At 43.3% G+C, this 23675-nt stretch overlaps 1 protein-coding gene across 1 annotated transcript in view; it reads left to right on the top strand.

Annotated features, from left to right (window-relative positions):
- LOC310775844 (uncharacterized protein) overlaps nucleotides 1–23104 on the top strand; it is a 263961-nt gene extending 240857 nt beyond the window's left edge. Inside the window, exons 22-24 of the mRNA XM_083635971.1 lie at nucleotides 4821–4890; nucleotides 20865–20984; nucleotides 21085–23104. Coding sequence (XP_083492097.1) covers nucleotides 4821–4890; nucleotides 20865–20984; nucleotides 21085–21254 — 360 coding nt within the window. The 3' untranslated portion in view covers nucleotides 21255–23104. The remainder of the gene's footprint in view (nucleotides 1–4820; nucleotides 4891–20864; nucleotides 20985–21084) is intronic.
- Nucleotides 23105–23675: the final 571 nt, after the last annotated feature.

Below are 23675 nucleotides of genomic sequence, written 5' to 3'. Positions count from 1 at the left end.
AGTTTCTCCGTCGTCATGTCCAATCTTCGGTTCGTAGTTTGTGTTCACTCGACATCAACAATCTTTATACATGATAATATACAACAAGGCTATCTTTGTTGACAATGTTTATTGACAAAAGCATTAAAACAAGCAAATATAACAATATTCTCCGGTCACTGGCAATATACTAGCTACAACTTGTTCAAAGCAAATCTCTCATGTCAGCATTTGGCTTGTGTGTTATTGCAATATCCTATGTTGAAACAACTGAGCAGTAACATGTAGTTTAGCGTTAATCTCAGGAGAACAGAATATTATAGCTTTGATCTTCACAAATCATGATCCTCTGTTGTGTGTACCATCACTGGTACTGGACGGCGGCTACCCCTGGAAGAAACGAATGACACTGTTAATCACTGTATAACGTTAGCTTACCCAACACTACGTGCGATTGGTAAATACTGTAAATGCAGAGGTGGATAAACTATCCAGAGGAGTTTAACCCCCTTGTTCCCCCTCATTGATTGATAGTTGATCTAACTTTAGCTAGATATATAACGCTATAGCTGGTAGATGAGTATGCTCTGAGTCTGCCTCATCTCAAAGAGGTAACCTAGGTAAACAGAACTGCGTTTGTTTTCTGTCTACATCCGAATCTGCGCAGCATGCAATACTGTTTAACGTTGTATAACGTTAACTTCTGCTACTCTAGTCTACCTTAGTCCTCCTGTAATGACAAATGGACATGTAGCTAGCGTTAATGTCATGCTATGCAATTAACGTTACGTTAGAAAATAAGATTACCTCGATTTTGTGGAAGATAGGAAGATGCAAGCGGCAGGCTGGTGACGCTGCGCGAGGTCTGGAGGAAATAATACTCTGGTTTTTCTTTGGGCTACTGTATTCACTGTGAGAGCAATGGAGCAAGGCTAGCAATAGCAACTAACGTTAGCAACATTTGTTAGCCAAGCTAACGGCTAGCGGGGAAAACAACTTGAACAAGATGGATGTCGTGGACATTTTTCAGAGAGCAATTCGGACCCTCCCCCGAGTCCCGTCCACGCTCACGCCCCTTCCTGTTTTCCCGGCTCCAAGTTTGAACAGATTTCCCACAATGCACCAGGAAAATCCATTCATCCAATCAAACGAAATCAAACAATATCGGGAAGTGAGCTTCATTTTGCCGTGTCAAAAACATATAGCTCAGGTAGTCCAGATATTATATACAGTCCATGGTTCACACAAATAAATGAAAGCTGCTGCTCGTTAAATGGCAAATCAACTGAGGTCATAGTAGGATTTCTATGCTGAAACGACTTCGATATTAGTAGGCTAAATTAATGGACATCATAATACGTTTTCAACCATCAGAGATTTCGGGGGGCAGGTGCTCAAGTGAAAAAAAAAAAAAAAAACTTCTATCGATCATTAAATGCCCATTAATAACAATAATAATAATAAGTGGCCCTGCCACTTCGCTGGCCCGGCCAATAAGGCAAGAGGGCGGCATCTATTTGGGCTAGAGAGAATCCCCCCCTGGGATTCTCCAGGAGTCAAGACTTGTTGGTGGTGGACTGGGGAGGTGGGTGGGGTGAAATGACTGCTTCAGAGGATGGTTTCAGGAGGAATGAACGGCCGCGATGCCGGCTGCTGCTATGATCCGCCAGAGTGGGGGGTGACGTAGAACCCTTGCTATATATACAAGGGAGGACTGACGTCATGCCTGACGTCATGAACTGAGGACAACTGATGTCATGCCTGACATCACGCTTGGGCTTGACTGACGTCACGGGCTGATCAGGTAATACAGATATGACGGCCTCTCTCTCAGCTTGAAATTTGGTATGGAAACCTCACTTCAATCATGAGAGACCGGTCGGTAAGGTTTAACAAGAGACTTTATTTAGCAAGTGGTGTGCATGGCAAGTACTTTGGCGTATGACTCCATTGTAAGATGGCGCTCCTCTTTAGGCGAGAGGGCGGCATCTATTTGGGCTAGAGAGAATCCCCCAAAAGGAAGATCTAATTTCCAGAAGTGAATTGGCCCTTAGTTAATTGGCCCTTAACTTGGAGTCTTACAGCGACTCCAACAGCTTCCCGACGTGGCCTGGCCTTCGCCTTGGTGACTTAGTGACTTAACTTGGCGCTTCCGGACTTGCGTGACTTAGGGGTTTATACGGTGACTTAGTGACTTACGGCGTCTTACAGCAACTCACGGCTGGTGCTTCCCGACTTGGCCTGGCTGACTTAGTGACTTAACTTGGCGCTTCCGGACTTGGATGACTTAGGTTTGTACGGTGAACCGAATTGTACGATGAGGAGTCCGGAATCCGAATCCTTAGGGGGTTTATACGGTGGAGATGACTTAGCCTGACCGGCGCCCCAATTGCTGGAGGGAGGCGGAGGACACTCCTTGCATGGTAGCCGATGTAGCCGCACCGGTCCAGAAGGAGTGACTGCAGTGGTTCTCCACCGGGAAGTTACGTGGAGCGTCCGCTTGAAGTGTTGGATGAGCCAGGATCTCGCCGTGTGATGACGGGGAACGATGAGGAACAGGGGGGCAGAGGGGCTAGTCCAAGGTCTGAGCTTGACATAACGTACCATGGACGGAGGAATGTAGGTGTCGACTTTTAATTGAATTTATTTATTTACTTTAATTATTATTGATTTACTTTTTTATTCTTTTTTATAGTTTTATTTTATTTTTGTATTAATAATATTATTACCATTCTTATTAATGGGCGTTTAATCACGCCGAACGAGGTCTGGAAATCGCCTATAGAAAGGTCTTTGGGAAGACGGGGGTCGGACGATTTTTAGTAAACGGTAGCATCTGGGCCACCTGTGACTTTTCTTCTGCACTCCGGGGATGGCAGGAGGATGCTGAATAAGTTAATGTACATTATCTGCCCTGCAAAATCTGGGACCTCAGCCTGGGAGAAACGTTGGCACATGGAGAGACGAAGGCATACCGAATGGGACGGCGGGCATGGCAGACGATAAGGAATTCATCTAGGCGGGTTGGGTGGTGGGGAACACGCCTGCCTGCTGCATAGGGGAGAACGAGTGAGGGGTCAGCTGCTGAGCCACCACGGAGGTGCGAACATCCTGGCTCGTTTGAGAAGACTTCTGGATCGCCTGCTGGGAAGCAGGCGAGAGCAGCCGAGTGCGGTCAGCCGACCAGAGGCAGAGAGGGGCGGGTCATGCCTTCACCTAGCCTTCGCCATCATGGGAAAAAAGAAAAGAAAATTCGCTCCCGGTTCTCGCGCGCGTCCGCGCCGAGCGGCCTCTCCCTCCGGCTCGCTCGCACGCGTCCTTGCACGTCCACGAGTGCGCGGGCCTTCCTTTTTTGTTCTTCTCCCACGGGCCATCACAGTGGCGTGCCCCCTGCCACGGGAGCGCGCGCCGGGCCTGAAACCTGCACCATCACCGGTCCGGAACAGGGCATCGTCGTTGAGGCTCTCATCATTGTCCATGGACTGCTCTTGCTCGGAATCTGACATGCCGGGAGTGGAGCGGGGACCACCGAATGATCCACGGGGGTGATCCACGGGTAATGACGACTTGGAAAGCTGATTCGGTCTGTGAAATGACGGCTTCAGAGGATGGTTTCAGGGGGAATGAACGGCTGCGATGGCGGCTGCTGCTATGATCCGCCAGAGTGGGGGGTGACGTAGAACCCTTGCTATATATACTAGGGAGGACTGACGTCATGCCTGACGTCATGAACTGAGGACAACTGATGTCATGCCTGACATCACGCTTGGGCTTGACTGATGTCACGGGCTGATCAGGTAATACAGATATGACGGCCTCTCTCTCAGCTTAAAATTTGGTATGGAAACCTCACAAGTTATGACTGTTTTTGGACTAAAAACCTTTTAAATGGTAATTAAGTTATAGAATAAAGTGATTCTGATTCTCATTATTTGGTGGTTTCAACTATAACTCAAAATAAATATATGCATCAAATGCGTAATGATAAGATAACTATGTTTCTATGTTGCCTACTAATGTCTATTTTTGCCTAAGGGTGTATGACTAGGCTATAGCGCAGGGTTCACTAGAACTGTCCCTTAATTCTTAGTTGAATGGTATTGGGACCTAGCACCATTGGGACTGGCAATACACTGCTTGGGTGCACAAATATAATCATTATTATACAATACAATACAATAAATTCATTTAGGCAAGATCTCAAACCCAAAATTTGCCATCCTGACTGTTCTCATATGTCCTTAACACTTTTCAGTTACACATATTGTTCAAAGTATTTGTAATAAAGTATACAATTTCAATTTTATTGCCTTAGTTGTTTTCATATGGATGTGCCATGCTTCTTCTATGCCTCTTCCCTGTAGTCACACAGGGATGCGGCATAGAACAAGAGTGGCAGTAATTTTTATGACATCCATTTTAAAACAACTAGGAAAACTATAATGAGCCTGCAATAGACCCTTCCCATGGGTGGCATTTTGTGTCGAAAAGGCAGGGTAAACACAGGCGCAAGCAAAAACACTAATGAGGGTTTCCAATTTCCATTATTGGAATTTGGAAACCCTTATTTGTGTTTTGCTTGCACCTGTGTTTATTCTGCCTTTTCGACACAAAATGGACCCCGTGAAAATGGTCTATTTATTGTAACTGCTGTACTTCGGAAATGTTACTGCTAATGCTAACCATTGGCCAGCTCACTGCATTTAGGCATCACATTATAAAATGTAAAGTGTTGTAAATTTTTCATAAACTCAGTTCTCAGTCTCTATCTGTGTCTGGGAGCCGAGACTACCTTACCTTTTACACAATAGGTTTTAACTTTATTTATTTATGTTTTACAGCCTAAGGCAAAGAAGAAGTCCGTAAAGGTCCCTCAAGATGAGTCGGAGTTGACCAAAAATCATACAGATGGTAAATTTTTGTTTGTCAACTTTTGAGTAAAACCTAAATAGCTACTAGCTAAGTTGATTTAAAGTCCCTGGAAACCAAAATCCACAAAAACCTTCTAACTATTAAATTTAGGGTCTTATGTGAGTAATTGTGGGCCTCAGAAAGTAGGACACATTAGGGTGTATTCACACCTTTCTCGTTTGGAGCAGTTGTTCCAAAACAGAGAGCGTTTTCCCCCTTGGTGCGGTTCGTTTGGGGGAGTGTGAACACAGCAATCGCACTCGGATGCGGGACAAAACAAGCGGACCGAGATCGCCAAGAAAGGGTGGTCTCGGTCTGCTTTAAACAAACTCTGTTGTGGTTTGTTTGTGGTGAGAACGTGATCCGACCTCGATCCGACACAACTGCAGTAAACACTGCACATTTTTGGATAAACCAGCTGCCGTAGTCAACTGCTCTGTGCGTAATGGCCTGAATAACGAGCATTTTTATCGATTAAAAACAACATCATTCAGATCCTGTTTTGGCGATTGTGAAACTAGCGTTTGTGTTAGCAGAGTGGGTTAATGCAGCAGTTCTCGCGTGCACTCCCAGAGTAGCAGCAAGACCGAGGAAATAAATGTAAACGTGGAGCAGTTTCTCTTTCTCTCTCTCTTAGGGCTTTCACACCGGCAGGTTTCTGTGCCAGTTCCGGTTCCCGAACCCAAATTTGAACCGGCTGCCGCGTTCAGACCGAAAAAACAATTGGTTCGGAACCTGAAAAGTTGGTTCTCAGCGGAACCAAAAAATAGTTGTTTTTTCCTTGGGAACCGTGACAGCATCAGTGGGCGTGTCTCATTCTAGGCTGTGAAAACGAGCAGGAAGGAGAAGAAGGCAGTGATAACATGGAGAAAAATAATTTGCAGTGGTCTCCTGAGGAAACCAAATGTTTAGTGGCATTTGGGCATCTACCGAATCTCAAGAAAAGCTAGAAAGCAGTACAAGAAAGAACAAGTCGTATGCCGAACTTGCGGAAGAGATGGCCAAGGCTGGGTTCACTCGAACGCCAGACCAAATAATTAATAAACTTAAAAAACTGAAGGAGGACTACCGAATAATGTCCTCCCACTTTGGTTCCGTTTAAACTGGTGTGAACACGGGCTGGTTCGCCAGAAAGCACCAAGGTTCTGAGACTCCAGAACGGAGCCAGAGCCAGAACCAGAACCGTGTCTGTCTGAAAGCGGTAACAGTGGTTCTTTCTCACACACAGAGCTGTTTATTGATAATGGGGCAGGGTACGTTTTGCCGGTTTGATTCTTCGTTTAAATTGACAAAGAGTAAAACCAGAAAACGGTCGTAGTTTCGTTTTTTTTCGTTTTTCCTATAAAACGGAAAAACAAAAACTCCGCTTGTTTTCTGTTTTTTTCCTTTTTTGTTTTTTCGTTTTCAATAGTCGGTGGGTGGTTTTCATTGGTGGGTAGGCCTTCAGCGACCCTTGCTTCTGATTGGCTAGTGTGCTCTGTCAGTTTAAGCTGTACTTTTCAAACTAAAAGTCTCTAAATGAATAAATAAATAGATAAATAAATAAATAAATAAATAAATAAATAAATAATATAAAAATAAATGCATACATAAATACAAAATAAATGAATAAATAAAAATAAATAAATAATAGGCTACAAAAAATAAAAAATAAAAAAACAGCTTTAAAAAATCAATAAAGTCTCTGCCTTTATACACTGTTCTCAAACTTTTTCATGTCAACGTCCCCTAAACTAAAACAAATTAGACCACATGGACCCTCACAAAAACAGCCCTATATTGCAGCAGACAGACAGACAGACAGACAGACAGACAGACAGACAGACAGACAAAGCTGTCTGGGGCTGAGCGAGTGAATTAAACTTGGCTGTAATATCAGTTCTGGAATGAAGGTGAGTAACGTTATTTCGGTATTTTTTATATTGTTTGTCGTTTTTATGTTGTCCTTTCCATGTGGCGATGCTTGCAAACTTATATCAGCTATAACAGATGTTCATGTAACATTACATTAACGTTAGCTTGCAAGCTAATGTTAGCTTTCAACTTATATTTGAGGCAAACCTGCCTGCCAGTATAAAATGTAGACTAGCTAGCTTGTCTGTCTGCCTCATTGTCTGTCAATCTGTCTCACTGTCTGTCTACCTGACTGCAGTCAGCAGGTAGACAGACAGTCAGTATCCTACTTTCTGACTTTCTGTCTGTCTGTCTCTCTACCTGACTGACTGTCTGTCTGTCAGACTGACTGTCTACCTGACTGCCTGTCTACCTGACTGACTGACTGACTGTCTGTCTGTCTGTCTCACTGTCTGAATGACTGTTTCACTGTCTATCAGACTGACTGCCTGCCTACCTGACTGACTGTCTGTCTGTCTGTCTGTCTGTCTGTCTACCTGACTGACTGTCTGTCTGTCTACCTGACTGACTGACCGTCTGTCTCACTGTCTGCCTGACTGTCTCACTGTCTGCCTGTCTACGTGACTGACTGTCTCACTGTCTGTCTGTCTGTCTCACTGTCTACCTGACTGTCTGTCCCACTGTCTGTCAGTGTCTTAACTGACTGTGTGTTTCACTGTCTGCCTGTCTACCTGAGTGTCTGTCAGACTGACTGTCTACCTGACTGCCTGTCTAACTGACCGACTGACTGACCATCTGTCTGTCTCACTGTCTGCCCGACTGTCTCACTGTCTGCCTGTCTACCTGACTGACTGTCTATCAGACTGACTGCCTGTCTACCTGACTGACTGTCTGTCTGTCTACCTGTCTGTCAGTGTCTGAACTGACTGTGTGTTTTTTACTGTCTACCTGACTGACTGATGTCTGTCTGCCACTGACTGTCTGCCTGACTGTCACACTGGATGTTATGTAATTTAGTGTATAGCTTTGTTGCTTTGAATTTGACATTAGGCCAGGCATGACAATTGAGGCCTCTTTTAGGGCTGTGACGTCTGACCCCTTTTGTTTTTGCCCATCCTTAGTCGCCAGCTTTCTGCACGGCCCAGCCACCGTCATGGTCTTTGTCACCAGTGTCCGGGCCGGCCTCCTGAAAGGTTCCGCCTGTGTTGTTGGTGTCCGGGCCATCGTCCAGGGTTGCTCCACCCTTCGGCCCTGCCTCCTGGATGCCCTCTACACCTGTTGTGCCTGTTCATCCCTGCCCAGGCCACATCACCTGCTCACTTCCTCCATGGGGCGACTACTTAATTTGAACTATACATCAACTGACACTTAACTAGACCAGCTTGTGATTTGTGTATCTGTTTCAAATAAATGTACCATTTGAAGGGGCAGCTGTTCAAAACCCCAAGCTAAACGTCCTGGACTCAATCTCAGAGGATCCTTCACACCATCACATCTCACCATTGCCAGTTACACACGTCATTAGTACCCACAATCAGGATTTAATTACCCCACCTCAATCTATGCCCTACCTTCATCCTTGGCAGTGTTCCTTTAAAGGTTCTGTTAATCTATTTTTTCTCATATGTGTTCTATTGATCACACTCCTCTAATCTTGCAAGGCAGCATCAGGTTAACACTCCTCCACCCTTTTGGTCATCGTTCAATTGATTATTATACAAAAGGTAGTTCTGGCAGGAGCAATTTGAATAGATGATGCAGAGTTGGGATAAGACAAGATAGTTTGGTCTTTTTTTAATTGCAAAAGGTTTACATTTCCTAATATGTATTATTGCCGCATGCTTGTTCAAGATATGCATTGCCACATGTATTAGATATGTTTGTTCAAAGTAAATTACAAATACTATTTGAATATGTGTAAATTGTTTAAACACAGGCAAATAGATACATTTTATTTTGAACACATACTGTAGCTAGATTATTTATTTGCTGAATTAAAAAATAGAAGTCAGGCAATTGTACCCTTCACAAATAAAGCAGGTGAAGACCAAGTTCTCCAGGCAATTAAGGTATGGATGGATATCAGCTACAGATAAAATTGTGCTAAATGATAGCAACTGTAATATGGTCTACAAAGGTCCAATGCAACAAGTATTAGTAACAAGACACGATGCCAAACAGCTTTAATAGTCAAAGGTTGACACTACATGATGTAAAATACTTGAATAAAGATTCTGGAGTCAGAGGTTGGTCTCAGATAAATATAGCTTGCAAGCGGAGGAATACAGAGTATAGCTTAATACAATATCGTACAATATCACTCATTCTCTAGATCAGTGATACTGAACCCGAGGCTCTAGAGCCACATGCGGCTACTTAAAATAAATAAATACAAATCTAATAAAATAATGGGAGGAAAGGGACTTGATTTGTGGCTCTTTCAAAGCTTTGTTTTTGTCAGTGTCTCCTGAGTAGGGCAAGGGAGTACCACTGCTCTAGATTATACACAGAGGCCCCAGCAAATCTGTCATCTCTCTCTCTACAATGCAGACAGTTATGGAGTTCTGGACAAAATCACATAACGATGTTCTCAGATTTGTGTGTGAGCGAGTCGCCCCCAATCAGATAGGTCGGTGGCCCTAATTTGGGGACTAAATTATTGTATGGTTTTATTTGGTGATTAAAAAGGGCAAATCTTGCCAACACATTAAGATAGAAGAGAAATTTAAAATAAAAGAATGACAGAGGATGAAAACACAATAAAGCCCAAAGGCTTATTCCATTGTGGTCCTCGTGGTCCCTTAGGGGTCCTTGAAATGAAAAGGCAGAACCACTGGTCTATCACATAGCCACCTTTATATAAGAGTGTGAATTGACCTGCTGGTCATTTTTTGAAGCTGCGGTACTTGGCATAATGTGCTTGTTGGTTGAGTAGGCTATTTACAGTACAGTACAGTATTCACAGTACAGGTATTGAGAACAGACTTTACTGTCCACTGTAAGCTTCTTACTAAATTGCTGAACAGACAATAGGCTACAATAAAACACTTAGGATATACTACAAAACATTTGTAAATGACTGCGTTTATTTGAACACAAAAGCAAAACAACATTTTATTGTTAATGTAGGTGAAAAGAAATCAAAATGATGTATGGCAACCTTTCAGTAAGAACATAACACATTATTATTCAATGAATCATCAATTATTATGGCTAATAATCACCAAAACAAGTAGCCACTTGTCTATGGTCCGTGATCGGCATAGCCCTGCCTGTAGGAGTAGAATGACTTTTTGGTTTAAAAAAAAAGGCGAAATTACAATTTTATATGTAGACTACCAAGAAGTTGATACGCTGATAGTCCTCTCAGCTTTTATTTTGAGATATTTGCTGGTTGGTACAGTACTAGTCTAAACTTTAGACTAATAATAGATGCAATTGCAGGTAGAGGCATGGATGTTAGCTGGTACAAAGATGTATTAAATATTTAACAAATTTAACACGAGAGGAAGGGGGTTGTGGGCACATTTACCACTGGTACAGGGTTGTGGCACGAGGCGAAGCCGAGTGCTATAAACCCTGTACCAGTGGTAAATGTGCCCACAACCCCCGACCTCGAGTGTTAAATTTGTTTTCTACAACAGCTACCAAATAATATAAAAAATACACAATTGTAACATCCAATTCATTTATTTATAATCATTACTGGTTTCAGAATACATTTATCCTTCCGCCACAGAATATAGTTCCATACACAAGATCAATGATTGCACTAAACATTTAGTTGCCTTTGAGCCAAAAAACAACTAACCTATTCCTTAACGGGATTCACAGTTATTGATACATTGCCTGTAAAAGTACAGTTATTTAAACAGTTATCTAAAGCAGCCCATTTTGGTGGTGGTGTGTTGATATCTGGTGACGGCAGAGGGCGTTTGTTTGTTTGACAGTCCCAGGTTCGGGGTCCGGGCGCTAGTCCGACCTCCCGCTAGTCCGACCTCCCGCTAGTCCGAACTCGTGACAACTCAAGCTCAGCCAGTTCTCTCTCCCCAATTTCACCATGTCGTTCTTTGTTCACTTCACCTTCATCTTCATCTAACCACTGCTCAAAACTCAATCCAACCAGTAAATCAAACGTTACTACGAAATCGGACATTTCCTTGTTACAGATCGGCCATTTCCTTGTTGAAGATTTGCAGACTGACAGGCTAACAGTGGGCGGAGTCAGCACAGGGAACGGAGTCAGCATCAGGGAGCGGAGTGATACTGCGGTTGGAGCCGACTGTAGATTGTTGGCGTATTTACCACTGTTGCTAGCCAATCAGAATCCAGTATTCACTCATGCCGTTGTAGAAATCAGCTTAGACCCTGGTTGCAAGTATAACCATTTATGAAAGGCAGGATGAAGGTGGTAGCCTGGGTAAACCCAGCCTTCAATGTGACGTCACAGGCTATGCCTGTAGCGTCAGTTTCTTCGGTGCTGACAGTACATATAGAGGTCATGTGGAGGCTGGGTTTACCCAGGTTACGAAGGTGGGGCATAGATTGAGGTGGGGTAATCAAATCCTGATCGTGGGCACTAATGAGGTGAGTAACCGGCAAAGGTGAGAGGTGATGTTGTGAAAGATTCTGGGAGATTGAGTCCAGGATGTTGATGTACAGTTCAAATTAAGTAGTCCATGGAGGAAGTGAGCAGGTGATGTAGCCTGCATGGGCAGGGGAGAACAGGCACAACAGGTGTAGAAGGCATCCAGGAGGCAGGGCCGAAGGGTGGAGCAACCCTGGACGATGGCCCAGACACCAACGACATAGGTGGAACCTTTCAGGAGGCCGGTCCGGACACTGGTGACGAAGACCATGACGGTGGCTGGGCCGTGCAGAAAGCTGGTGACTAAGGATGGACAAAAACAAAAGGGATCAGACGTCACAGCCCTAAAAGAGGCCTAATGTCAAATTCGAAGCAACAATACACTAAATTAGATACATCCAGTGTGACAGTCAGGCAGACAGTCAGTCAGTCAGTCAGTGGCAGACAGACATCAGTCAGTCAGGTAGACAGGCAGACAGTGAAACACACAGTCAGTTCAGACACTGACAGACAGTGGGACAGACAGTCAGTCAGGTAGACAGTGAGACAGTCAGGCAGACAGTGAGACATTCAGTCAGGTAGACAGGCAGACAGTGAGACAGACAGACGGGTCAGTCAGGTAGACAGTCAGGTAGACAGGCAGTCAGTCTGATAGACAGTCAGTCAGGTAGACAGGCAGACAGTGAGACAGTCAGGCAGACAGTGAGACAGACAGACGGTCAGTCAGTCAGTCAGGTAGACAGTCAATCTGACAGACAGTCAGTCAGTCAGTGATAGACAGAGATCAGTCAAGTAGACAGACAATGAAACACACAGTCAGTTCAGACACTGACAGACAGTGGGACAGACAGTCAGGTAGACAGGCAGACAGTGAGACAGTCAGGCAGACAGACAGACAGGTAGACAGGCAGTCAGTCTGACAACAGTCAGTCAGGTAGACAGGCAGTTGAGCAGACAGACAGAAAGTCAGGATACTGACTGTCTCCCTGTCTGTTTACCTGCTCACTGCAGTCAGGTAGACAGACAGTGAGACAGATTGACAGTCAGACAGACAAGCTAGCTTGTCGCTACATTTTATACTGTAGAACACCACAACATGAGCGGCAGGTTTGCCTCAAATATAAGTTGAAAGCGCAAGCTAACGTTAATGTAACATACACATCTGTTATAGCTGATATAAGTTTGCAAGCATGGCCACATGGAGAGGACAACATAAAAATGACAAACATAAAACATACCGAAATAACGTTACTCACCTTCATTCCAGAACTGATATTTCAGCCAAGTCCACTCGCTCAGCCCTGCTACAGACAACTTTGTCTGTGATCCCCGTCTGTCTGTCTGTCTGTCTGTCTGTCTGTCTGTCTGTCTGTCTGCTGCAATATAGGGCTGTTTTTGTGTTGACAATGACAGAATGTTGGCCATGGGTGCCACACACTTTCTCCTAATAAAACATCTAATATCAGATTGGGGACCCTGATCAAATATTATCGAATGAGGGTCCATGTGCTCTAATTTGTTTTAGTTTAGGGGACCTTGACATGAAAAAGTTTGAGAACAGTGTATAAAGGCAGAGACTTTATTGATTTTTTTTAGCTATGTATTTTTATTTTGTATTTTTGTATTTTTATATTATTTATTTATTTATTTATTTATTTATTCATTTAGAGACTTTTAGTTTGAAAAGTACAGCTTAAACTGACAGAGCCAACTAGCCAATCAGAAGCAAGGGTCGCTGAAGTCCTACCCACCAATGAAAACCACCCACCCACTATTAAAAACGAAAAAACGAAACAACGACCGTTTTCTGGTTTTTCCCTTTGTCAATTTAAACGAAAAATCAAACCGGCAAAACGTACCCTGCCCATAATGACATAGGGGGTCAGAGACACGCACACACACACATCAGTTTTCCATGAATGTCATTGGCTGTCATCACCTGTGTTGCATTCAGGTAACATCCTAAAGTACAATGTATACAATTGAGAGCATACCTCTCCCAGATATCAACAGTTTGCATGGATAAACTGGAGGATTTTTACATCATCACATCAGCAGTTTGAACTCGATCAACTTATCTGGTCTCCATAAATAAATAAAAACAAGTTGTGGTAATCAGAGCCAGCCTTCTTTGTAATAAGATTGTCTGGTTCAATCAGACAATCAGAGTGATTGCATGTCTCCCTCGAAATGTCTGTAGGCTATTATTAAATTATTTATTAATATTTTATTCCTGACAGGACAGGTGTTCATATGCGTAATCGTCTGAAGTCTCCGTGATAGTAATAGCAGACGTTGCGAGGGTCTTTGATCTTCTATCTCCAAATTCCCGATAGATAGCCTAAATAGGCAATCTCCCGATCCCTCCCTCTTTCTTTCTCTCTCTCTCCTCGCGGCGCACGCCCGACAAAGCCTAATGTAGGTCTAACAAAACGCATTCTTATAATCATTATAGAAAATCTCTGGGAATTATTTTTTCCATCCTGGGACGCTATTAGCCTATCAGAGTGTCTGCTGGCCAATCCAGGAAGTTTGGCAATACTATTTGGATGGTTTGATTTGTGGCTGTGTGAACACAAATGAACCAAGGCATAAATGCAACAATTATATCAATTAAGCCCCTGAATCGGAACAAAGCAAATGACCTAGAGGTGTGAATACACCCTTAGTTTCAACCCAAACCCCCAAAATCGCCACTTTTCTACAAGGTCTGGATTTCCACTTCCTCATTGAAGAGAGCGGTGCGTGCGGTGCTAAAATGAATGATCTTATCACGTCATAAGATTTTTTGTCCGTAAAACCTTCTTGCCCCCACAGCGCTCGCTCAGTGTCTGTCTGTCTGTCTCCCTCCCGCTCTGTGTGCCTGTGTGCCGAGCGCTATGCTGCCTGCTCTCTCTCTCTCTCACTGTCACACGCAGGCATGCGCGCGCGCGCGCACACACACACACACAGTAGCGCTGTGCACTCGCAGCGGCAGTCTCTCTTCCTCTCTGTCAGTATGCGCCGAGCAACGAGCGGACACACACATACACACACACACACACACACACACACACACACACACACACTCCATCTCTCTTTCCTTCTCTCTCTCTCTCCTTCTCGCTCTCTCTCTCTGTTTCCCTCCCTCTCTCTCTCTCTTGGAGGAGGAGGAGACCTGCAGTCCTGCACGCACACACACGGGACATGCCAACACAGTCAGCGGGAGAAAAGACAGTCTAAAATCTAATTGATTCTCATGACTTTTGTCATGACTGTCAAACCTAAATTTAAATTTGGCTGGTGGCTTACCTCTTGCATTGCACCGTAACACGGGCGTTACGTTTCTGATTTTTTTGCTGTTCATCTGTCATTAACTCATTGAGTGCCAGCCACTTTTGGAGAACGGACGCTCCCAGTGCCAGAGTTTCAGAGCGTTTTCAGTGATTTCTCGAGGCCCACAGAATATTGTGTGATATTACTATGTAAACACTGAACACGCACAAAGAACGATGAGACTCTCTTCTATCATGTGCAAAAAAAAGTTTATTGATCCCATTTTCCGTTCTTTAGTTATGAGCCGGAGAAGATAGCTTGATTTAACCAAAAACAGCCATTTTTTTCTAGAAGCTGAGATAATGAGCCTTTTGTGAAATTAAACATTTCAAGCACATCACTGACTCTGAAGCTAATATTTTCTAATGTAGTCACACCTCAAAAATAATTTCCTTCAATAAAACAGTGAAGGCCAGGGAATTTTGTTTGGCAGAATAATATTTTTTAGCTGCAACCAGCAGCGCTGGCCCCTGCGTGCGCTGCTGGTTGCAGCTTCTTGCTGGTCTTGATTTGCTGCTGGTGGGCATCGGATATTCTGGCTTGCGTTTGCCAATCCTGTCCTGCTGTCTGGGTCTGTCTGGGTCAGTGTTGTGTGCTGCTCTGCGTGTCAGTGTCCAGTGTTTCTGGTGGCTTTCTGCTGCGTTTGCTGTGCACAGTGCAGGTGCGCGACATCCAGCTTTTTTACAGCGTTCCGCGTGTGTTTGTCACCGGCTCCCATGCTTCCAGTTGAGAATAATAACAACTCCACGGCTGATCATGCGATGGGCTGTCGCAAGGGACACGGAGGGGCTCAATTGTGGCAGCAGATTGGCTGCTGCAGGCACAGCTAACGTGCTTCATGCATATCGATGCATACGGATGCGATGCGATTTCCGTTTCCCCAACGACTTCTTCTTTGTTTTTTCCTCGCCTTTGTGTAATCTGGAGAGCACTGTCGCCACCTAAGGGTTCTGTAAAATAGGTTACACACATTCAATAGCTCCCATATTGTAAGAGGCGATGTAAGAGGCTTAGATCCACGTCCCACCGTCAAAAAACGCAATTGACGACTTTAGTCGTCTTTGGCACTCTACGTCACTAAAGCAATTGACGACTAAAGTCGTCATTGGCACTCAATGAGTTAATGTGATGAATTAGGTGGTTAATTCTGAACAATGCTGTTCATGCTACATAGGCTAGCACATTAATTGTCTGAATCTTGCCATCGAACCATGTCTTCCTTTTTCAGATCAGATCAACACAGCGGAAGTTATAGCCGTCTTTGTACAAAGACAAAGAGAACATTTCAGATTATTTGGCTTTTTCAAATGGCTTTTTGGAAATCCGCCTAGGTATCTCCCTACAAAAACCACTGCCAAATACTCATGTTTTGGTATTTTTTCATCTTCTTTGAGTTGGGATGTGGTAAGGCCTGTGGCTATGTCTCCATTGGGTTTCTAGTCATAAATACAACAACCACAGGTAACTGTTTACACTCTAAAAGTGTTTTTTATTCTAGGTGAGAATCAACCACTGTGTTTGAGCTGGTGTTACTCAGGGTCAGTAACATAGAGTAATTCTGACACTTGGAACAGAAACTGCAAAGTCTTACCTTTCAGAAAAGGTCAGGCAGTTGTCTGTCCCTAGTGGTTCAGCCACAGTAAGCATTTTAGTTTGGGTATGTCGTTTTCACCATTTTCTTCAGAAATAGGTGGCTTTATTAAAGCAGCTACGAGCAACTTTTTCGATTGTTATTAAACAGTATAAATTTAATATCAATGCATCACATCTTACCTCTAATAGTCGACGAGACCAACGCAGAGTAGTCTCGCTTGAACCCCGAGTGAATCGGCCAGTGTTAGTGTGTCTGTAGCCAGGGCAGATCAGGAATTGAAATGAAACGGTTTGCAGCAGCCACTTCGGCCATAACCACAAAATAACTTCCAAAAAACCTGTTAGAATATAACGAGAGATGTTCCCGCGAGTATGCGTGGCGTTCACATTGTTTATGTTATGTTGCTAGGCAGCGCAAATGGCGTTGGAAGGCAGCTGCGTTTCACTTCCTGGTTTCACTTCCGCGTTTCACTTCCGGGTTACCCGGTCCGGTCGCTCTAGAGAGCCCCCTGTTGGCGCGAGTTTAGACAGACTATAGACTTAATAATCACCTAAGGGAGCAATCTCAGATACACACGGCTTTGGTCTCGTCGACTATTAGAGGTAAGATGTGATGCATTGATATTAAAAAGTTTCAAACGTTAAGTAGGGGAATGCCTCTATACTGCTTTCTCAGGCATAATCAAAGTAGCCTAAATCTTCACTCTATCCAGGTAACTCAACCGTGTTTACGTCCATGCGCCTGGGGTCTGAAGTGGGTGCACAAGCTCAAACAAAGGCATGCACATGCGCTGCATACAGTAGACGGTAATCCTCTCAAGTGTTCCCTACGCACCTGGACTCCATGGAGGGGTTCAACAGAGCAGTTGAGATCCAGATAAAGAGCGCATGCAGCGCATGGATGAGCATTTGATTTTGTGCACCCACTTCAGACCGGCTGTGGGTTTAGTTTAGTTTAGTTTAGTTTAATGTTTAGTTGGACAGGACAGTGCACATCAATAAAACAGTTTACACATACAGAATCATCTGTACATGTCAACAGTAAATATGCCGGGATTAGCCGAAGCTAGTTTTCACCCGTAGTCCTCGGGACATAAAGAACTAAAAAACTACAAGGTAGCTACAGGAATAAAAAAACAATATGGAAATAAGAAGCAATACGGGAGTAAAAGCAATAAAATAAAATAAAAATGCACATGGGATAACAATACATACACAGGATAAAAAACAATACACTCAACAAGATAAAAAACAAGACAGTTAAAGTGCACGGGAGACAAGATCAGTACAATAAAGTGCTGATACAGTACAATAAAGTGCAAAATCAAGGACATTAGTTATAGGTTATGGGTGTAATGTTGGTTAGATTTGAACCATTCCTTGAGTTTATTTTTGAAGGTGGGGTATGTAGGGCACTCCCTTACTGCGGCCTGGAGACCGTTACCTTACCACCCACGATGGACAAAACGTTTCTCCCAAATGCAGTGCGTCTGTGGCCCAACTCACAGTCTCCTCTTTGACATGCCCTGGTATTCATGCCCTCCATGGACCTCTGCTTAAAAAATTCTCCCAGAGGGGGTGGGGCAAGCCCAGGGAGACACTTAAAAACTAGAACGACCGCAACGCGGACTTATGCCTCCGCCATTAGTTCATTCTGGAGTCCAAATCGCCATTTGAGGCAAATTGGAAGAAATTCCGTCAAGGCGCTCCTGTGATGTTGCGTTACAGAGCTTGGAAATCTTGGCCCCTATCGTTGCATCGGCCTAGTTTCTACGCCGAGCGCCTGGCGCAGTGGGCGTGGACCAGCGCACTTGATATCTTGGTCTTGGCGCTACACGCAGCCTAAAGCATTACAACCACGCCTTTTAAGCGTAAAATTATGCACCGTCATGCTCATTGGATAAGTGCAATAAACGAATCGCATGCTTGCCTTTTAAGCTCCAATTCCAGTGGTCTAGCAAAACCAGACAAAAGCCAAGCGCTCTGCCCCCCCCCCTCCCTTCATCCAGTCTGTCGTCTCCATATATAGGCTATTATTCCATATTAATATGCTTCTCAAACCAATCTAACTGCAGTTTAAATACTGCAAGCATGTAAATACGCTACACTATAGCAAGATCAAAGTGAAAAGAATGTTCTAAATGCATCAGCTAGAAAAATATAGCCTATCCCTATATGATGAGATTAATTTTATATTGGTGAAAGTTTGTCCAGAAAGATATCGTTTTTTCTCCCCTGCTGCAGGTAGAATGATGCACATAAATATACCCTACATTATGTAAAGTCATTGCATAAATGTGTGTAAAACTAAATGTGAAGTAGGGCCAAGTTATTGGAGCGGACATCACAGTATAGCACATGACAGTAGAAGCGCGTTCCGCAGCGCGTTCCGCTGTCACTTATCTAAATCACGTTAAATCCACAAAGGATATATATAGGCCCAGGAGGACATATATGTTTCACATAGGGTGGTGTATTCATTTCGATGTTTCATTTGGTCCAATATTGAAATGTTCTACAATTGCAGGTTGGGTTACCATTACACATTAATTTAGATCGACCTTTTATATCTATTTCGGCTCATGTGGTTGCTATTTAGTAGCGAAATGGAGAAGCACAATGCATGCTGGGACATGCCAGGCAACTTACAACTTATTTTTCCGATGGGAAGTGTGTTGTGTCTGTCTAAGTGAGGGAGTCAGAGAGAGAGAGAGAAGGGTGACAGAGAAGAGGCAGAAGAGCACTGGCGCACTGAATAGGCCTGGTTTCAGAGAGAGACAGAGAAGGGTGACAGGGGAGAGGCAGAAGAGCGCTCCTTGCAACTGGCGCACTGAATAGGCCTGGTTTTCAAAAGCGCAAAGCGCTAAATTTACGCCAGGTGGGAAGATATCATTACGCCGAGATTTAAGGCCGACACGCCCATTCTGGCCCATGCTGGGACTGCGCCACGCCCATTCGGCCTAAAGCGCATTTGGCAGCGTAAAGCCATATTGATATCTTCCTGAGGCAGGCGCAAGGCACGTTTTTTTGCGTTTAAGGCCCGTTTTAGCGCCGAAGGCCTGTGGGAGAATAGGGACCTGTGTGTGTGAGAGGTCACAGTGACCTTGAAATTTGACCACCAAAATGTAATCACTTCATCCTTGAGTCCAAGTCGATGTTTGAGACAAGTTTGATTAAATTCCGTCAAGGCATTCCTGAGATATCGCGTTAACAAGCTTGAAAATGGCGTTCGAGAGCTCACCTTGACCTTTGACCTTTGACCACCAAAATATAATCAGATCATCCTTGAGTGTAAGGCGATGTTTGAGGCAAATTTGATGAAATTCTGTCAAGGCATTCGTGAGATATCGCGTTAACAAGCTGGAAAATGGCGTTTGAGAGGTCACACAGTGACCTTGACCTTTGACCTTTGACCAGCAAAATCTAATCAGTTCATCCTTGAGTCCAAGTCGATGTTTGAGACAAGTTAGATTAAATTCCGTCAAGGTATGCCTGAGATATCGCGTTAACAAGCTTGAAAATGGCGTTCGAGAGGTCACAGTGACCTTGACCTTTGACCTTTGACCACCCAAATCTAATCAGATCATCCTTGAGTCTAAGTCGATGTTTGAGGCAAATTTGATGAAATTCCGTCAAGGCGTTCCTCAGATATCGCGTTAACAAACATCGTACGGACGGACGTACGGACGTACGTACGGACGGACACCCCGGCCTGGCTATTGCCGGCGGAGGCATAATAAAAAGCAGACCTGTCTAAAGGTTTTAAAATGGTCAAAATCAAAGAAATTATGCTTTTTTAAAATGCTACAGATATGGGCGGAGATGGGTTTTTTGTCATAGATCTTTAGGGCTTTTTTAAGGGTGGACATGCAGTGTTTGTTTTTTTACATTTGAAAGTTGGTCACAATTCACTTCAGTAGTTTTGGAGAATACTGTCACTATGTTTCCCTGGGAAAATTCACAAAGGATTTTTGGACAAAAAAAAAACTTCATCCGACCTTCTACTGGCATGGGGGTAGATAATGACTGAATTTGGTCTTGGGAGTCCACACTGTTGTTATTAGGCCCACACCGCAAATACCATTATTTTGTCAAATAAAAGCGCATATTCATAACTTCCATGTTCAAGTTAGGCTACTAAATGATAAATGGACATACTTATCCGACAGAGTAGGATTTAATTTGACAGATTAATTTTGAGCACATGACAGATTCATTGGATGATGACAAGCTGTATAACCGATGTGGTCGATGTTGATGAGGGAAACTACACCAGTGTCAATTGTAGGCCTACCACCATGACAACACTATTCATGAGGAGTTCAAATATGATTATCTGTTGTCAGTTGATCCAGTGTGAGAGGGGAAGTGGAGAATAGTTTTTTTTTGCTTTCTCGATCTCCTGCCACTATATGGCGAATCAGGTCTCAAAAGTCCTTGCAGGTCATCAAGTTAAGGCACATGCCATAATAAGCCATATAATAATCACAACGGCCTGGGTTTAAATCTGGCCCACGTCCTTTGTTGCATGTCATCCCCCAATCTCTCTCTCCCTCATGTTTCTTGTCAATACTGTAAATCATAATCTTTATGCTAATCTGCTCTCAAACTCTTTTTTTTAAAGCATCAATCTCCAAAGTGGAGTTCCTAGAAGCCAAGATCGAATGGCAAGATAAAAAGATAAAGGATCTTGAGCAAGAGCGCAACTTCCTACGCGAGCAATTCGTGGGGGGGAAGAAGTCAAGTGAGTAATTTGAGAGCAACTTATTTGCAAAATATAATTGTAGTGAAGGATGTCTTTTCATAACAAGCTTATCAATGTCTCATCTATCCTCTAATTAAAGCTCGAGCAAAAGTATCTACTTTGCAAGACGACGAAGATGATGGCGACATGGAGCAAGATTACATTGCCCCATCCTCTCCAAAGATCAGTGAGTCCTCAGGCAGTGATGTCGTCATCCCAAGACGGAAGCCACCACATCGCACATGGCAGGGCCGCTGGAAGTCACTTTAAGCAGGGGGTGCTGAGAGGAAGGGACTTTGACGTTTTTTTAACATTTTTTTGCCATATTCAGAGGAATATCTCATTTTAAATTAACATTAGGATACTGTTGTGATGTAATTATTCAGTATTTTCTCCTTTTCTCACTCATTCAGAGCAAACAGGGAGATATATAGCATGATGATAATGCTCTATATCTCCCTATTTGCTCTGAATACACCAGTTAACATGACACAGACTAAACATGATAGAAATATTATCAGCAAACTTAATGACTAGACTAATTATTCTGATGCGAATGGCAATGATTATATCAAGAAACATTGACTCCTCTCTTTGCTGTATAGTGGGAGGTGCATTTTTGAGTAGGCTATTAAAATAGCATGTCAAGTTCACGTTTCTTTATTGCCAGATTAAACAATTCGTATTGGTTGTTGGTTGGTTCAACACAACATGTGCGTGCATGCGCGCTTCTTCTTCTTCTCTAGGCTACAAGCATGTAACTTCCTTGATTGTTATTGTTGATAATTCTATTTAAATAGGCTACATTTTCAGTATATCAATAATGCAATCATTTCCCGAAACATTCCCAAACTAGAAAAGTGCACTCGGTGGAGTGCAGATCTCCGCCAGGCCGGCACTGTCCCCCAAGCTGACCCATAGAGCATGTGTGTGACAAGACATCGCCGGAATGTAATGTGTTAGCGACTGTTCTCATACTGTCGCTTTCACATATAAGCTGGTGGACTCGGTGCGATAGTTGCAATTTGCAACTATGTTGCAAATTGCAACATAGTTGCAATTTGCATTTGGTCCGGTTCGCTTTCACACAATTTGTGAAGCGCACAAAACTTTCCGAACAATGTCACGTGGTGGAAACAGTCACTCGTCTATTGGACAGAATAGAGAAGGGAAATGTCTCCTCTCCAGCAGACTTCTTGCCTGATCTGAGGGCTGACTGAACAACACAAGTGAATCCGCAAAATACAAACCATGGAGCAACACCACCTGTGATATTGGGATTTCTGATTGTACTTTGGTGTTACTATCAAATAATTATTTAACAAGAATGTGGCCAATATGAGCAGCAAGCTGTTGAACATTTCATTCTGCATGAGAGTAGCCTACATACAAAACGTCTGAGAAATCCATTTCACTACTGGAATCACAGATGAAAATACACTGCCCGACTGTGCGCCCACCAAACCCACGTGTTGTTTGAAAGCTGTTGGTGGTTTGTATTGCTCTACAAAAAGAACTTGAGCAACTTCAACTCATTCAGAATGCTGCTGCTAGAGTTCTAACGAAGACTAAGAAAGCTGATCATATCACTCCAGTTCTTAAGTCCTTACACTGGTTGCCAGTGTGTCAGAGAATAGATTTTAAAATACTGTTATTAGTCTATAAATCACTTAATGGCCTAGGCCCAAAATACATAGCTGAATTGCTCCCACGCTACAAACCGTCTAGAGCTCTTAGGTCAACAGGGTCCAGCTTATTAACTGTCCCTAGGATCAAATCAAATCACGGGAAGGCTGCATTTACCCACTATGCTTCTGCTAGCTGGAACAAATTGCCTGAAGACCTCAGATCTGCCCCAACCTTACTTACTTTTAAAAATAGACTAAAGACTTTTATGTTTACCGTCGCTTTTAACTGCTGACAGCTCTCTTATGCAACTGCTGCGCCTGTTGCTTATTGCACTTTTTATACTCTTTTTTTAAAGTTTTGTTGTGATGCTTTTAAATGTCCATTTTACTCTCTTCTTTTCTTTTCTTTTCCTGTCAACCATTTTATGTGAAGCACTTTGAATTGCCTCTGTGTATGAAATGTGCTATACAAATAAACTTGACTTGACTTGACTTGACTACATACAGGTGCATTGATCACCGATACACACACCTTTCTTGCATGGAGAGGTTCTGCCAAGCTCAGTGAAAAATCTGGCTGTTTGTGTCATAGTTGATTATTGATAAACATACTTTATCATAGAACACTTAAGATCTAGCACGATCTGTTGGGGTCTTCTGGTAAATTGGGCATATAGTCTATGCCGAATTTACCAGGATTCCACCAAGCAGCAGTTGAACACAAAAGTTAAACGTTTCACTGTTTTCTATGGTACAGTACAGGCCACCGGTGAGGAGGAACATTCTTAAAGTTTGAAATCCATGCTGCATGGTGTAGGCTATGTATTGTAATGATTACAGACATCACCACATTTTAATAAGGAGTCTGGAGATTTGAAGGCTGTTGGCATGGTATTTTTCTTCTTCTATTCTTCTTCTGGTGCAGGGTTGGTTGATTTCACATTCACTCAACATCAACATATTAATTTACAAACATCTTATCATTTTGATCCAAGTGTGCCCATCACCAGACAATGGAGAATTAGCTTGTCTGCATGCAATAGCCTACATGATTCAGATGTAA

The sequence above is a fragment of the Poromitra crassiceps genome, assembly GCF_964638095.1.
Source record: "Poromitra crassiceps genome assembly, chromosome: 4".
NCBI classification, from domain to species: Eukaryota; Metazoa; Chordata; class Actinopteri; order Beryciformes; family Melamphaidae; genus Poromitra; species Poromitra crassiceps.
This window is presented reverse-complemented; position numbering and strand designations above follow the sequence as displayed.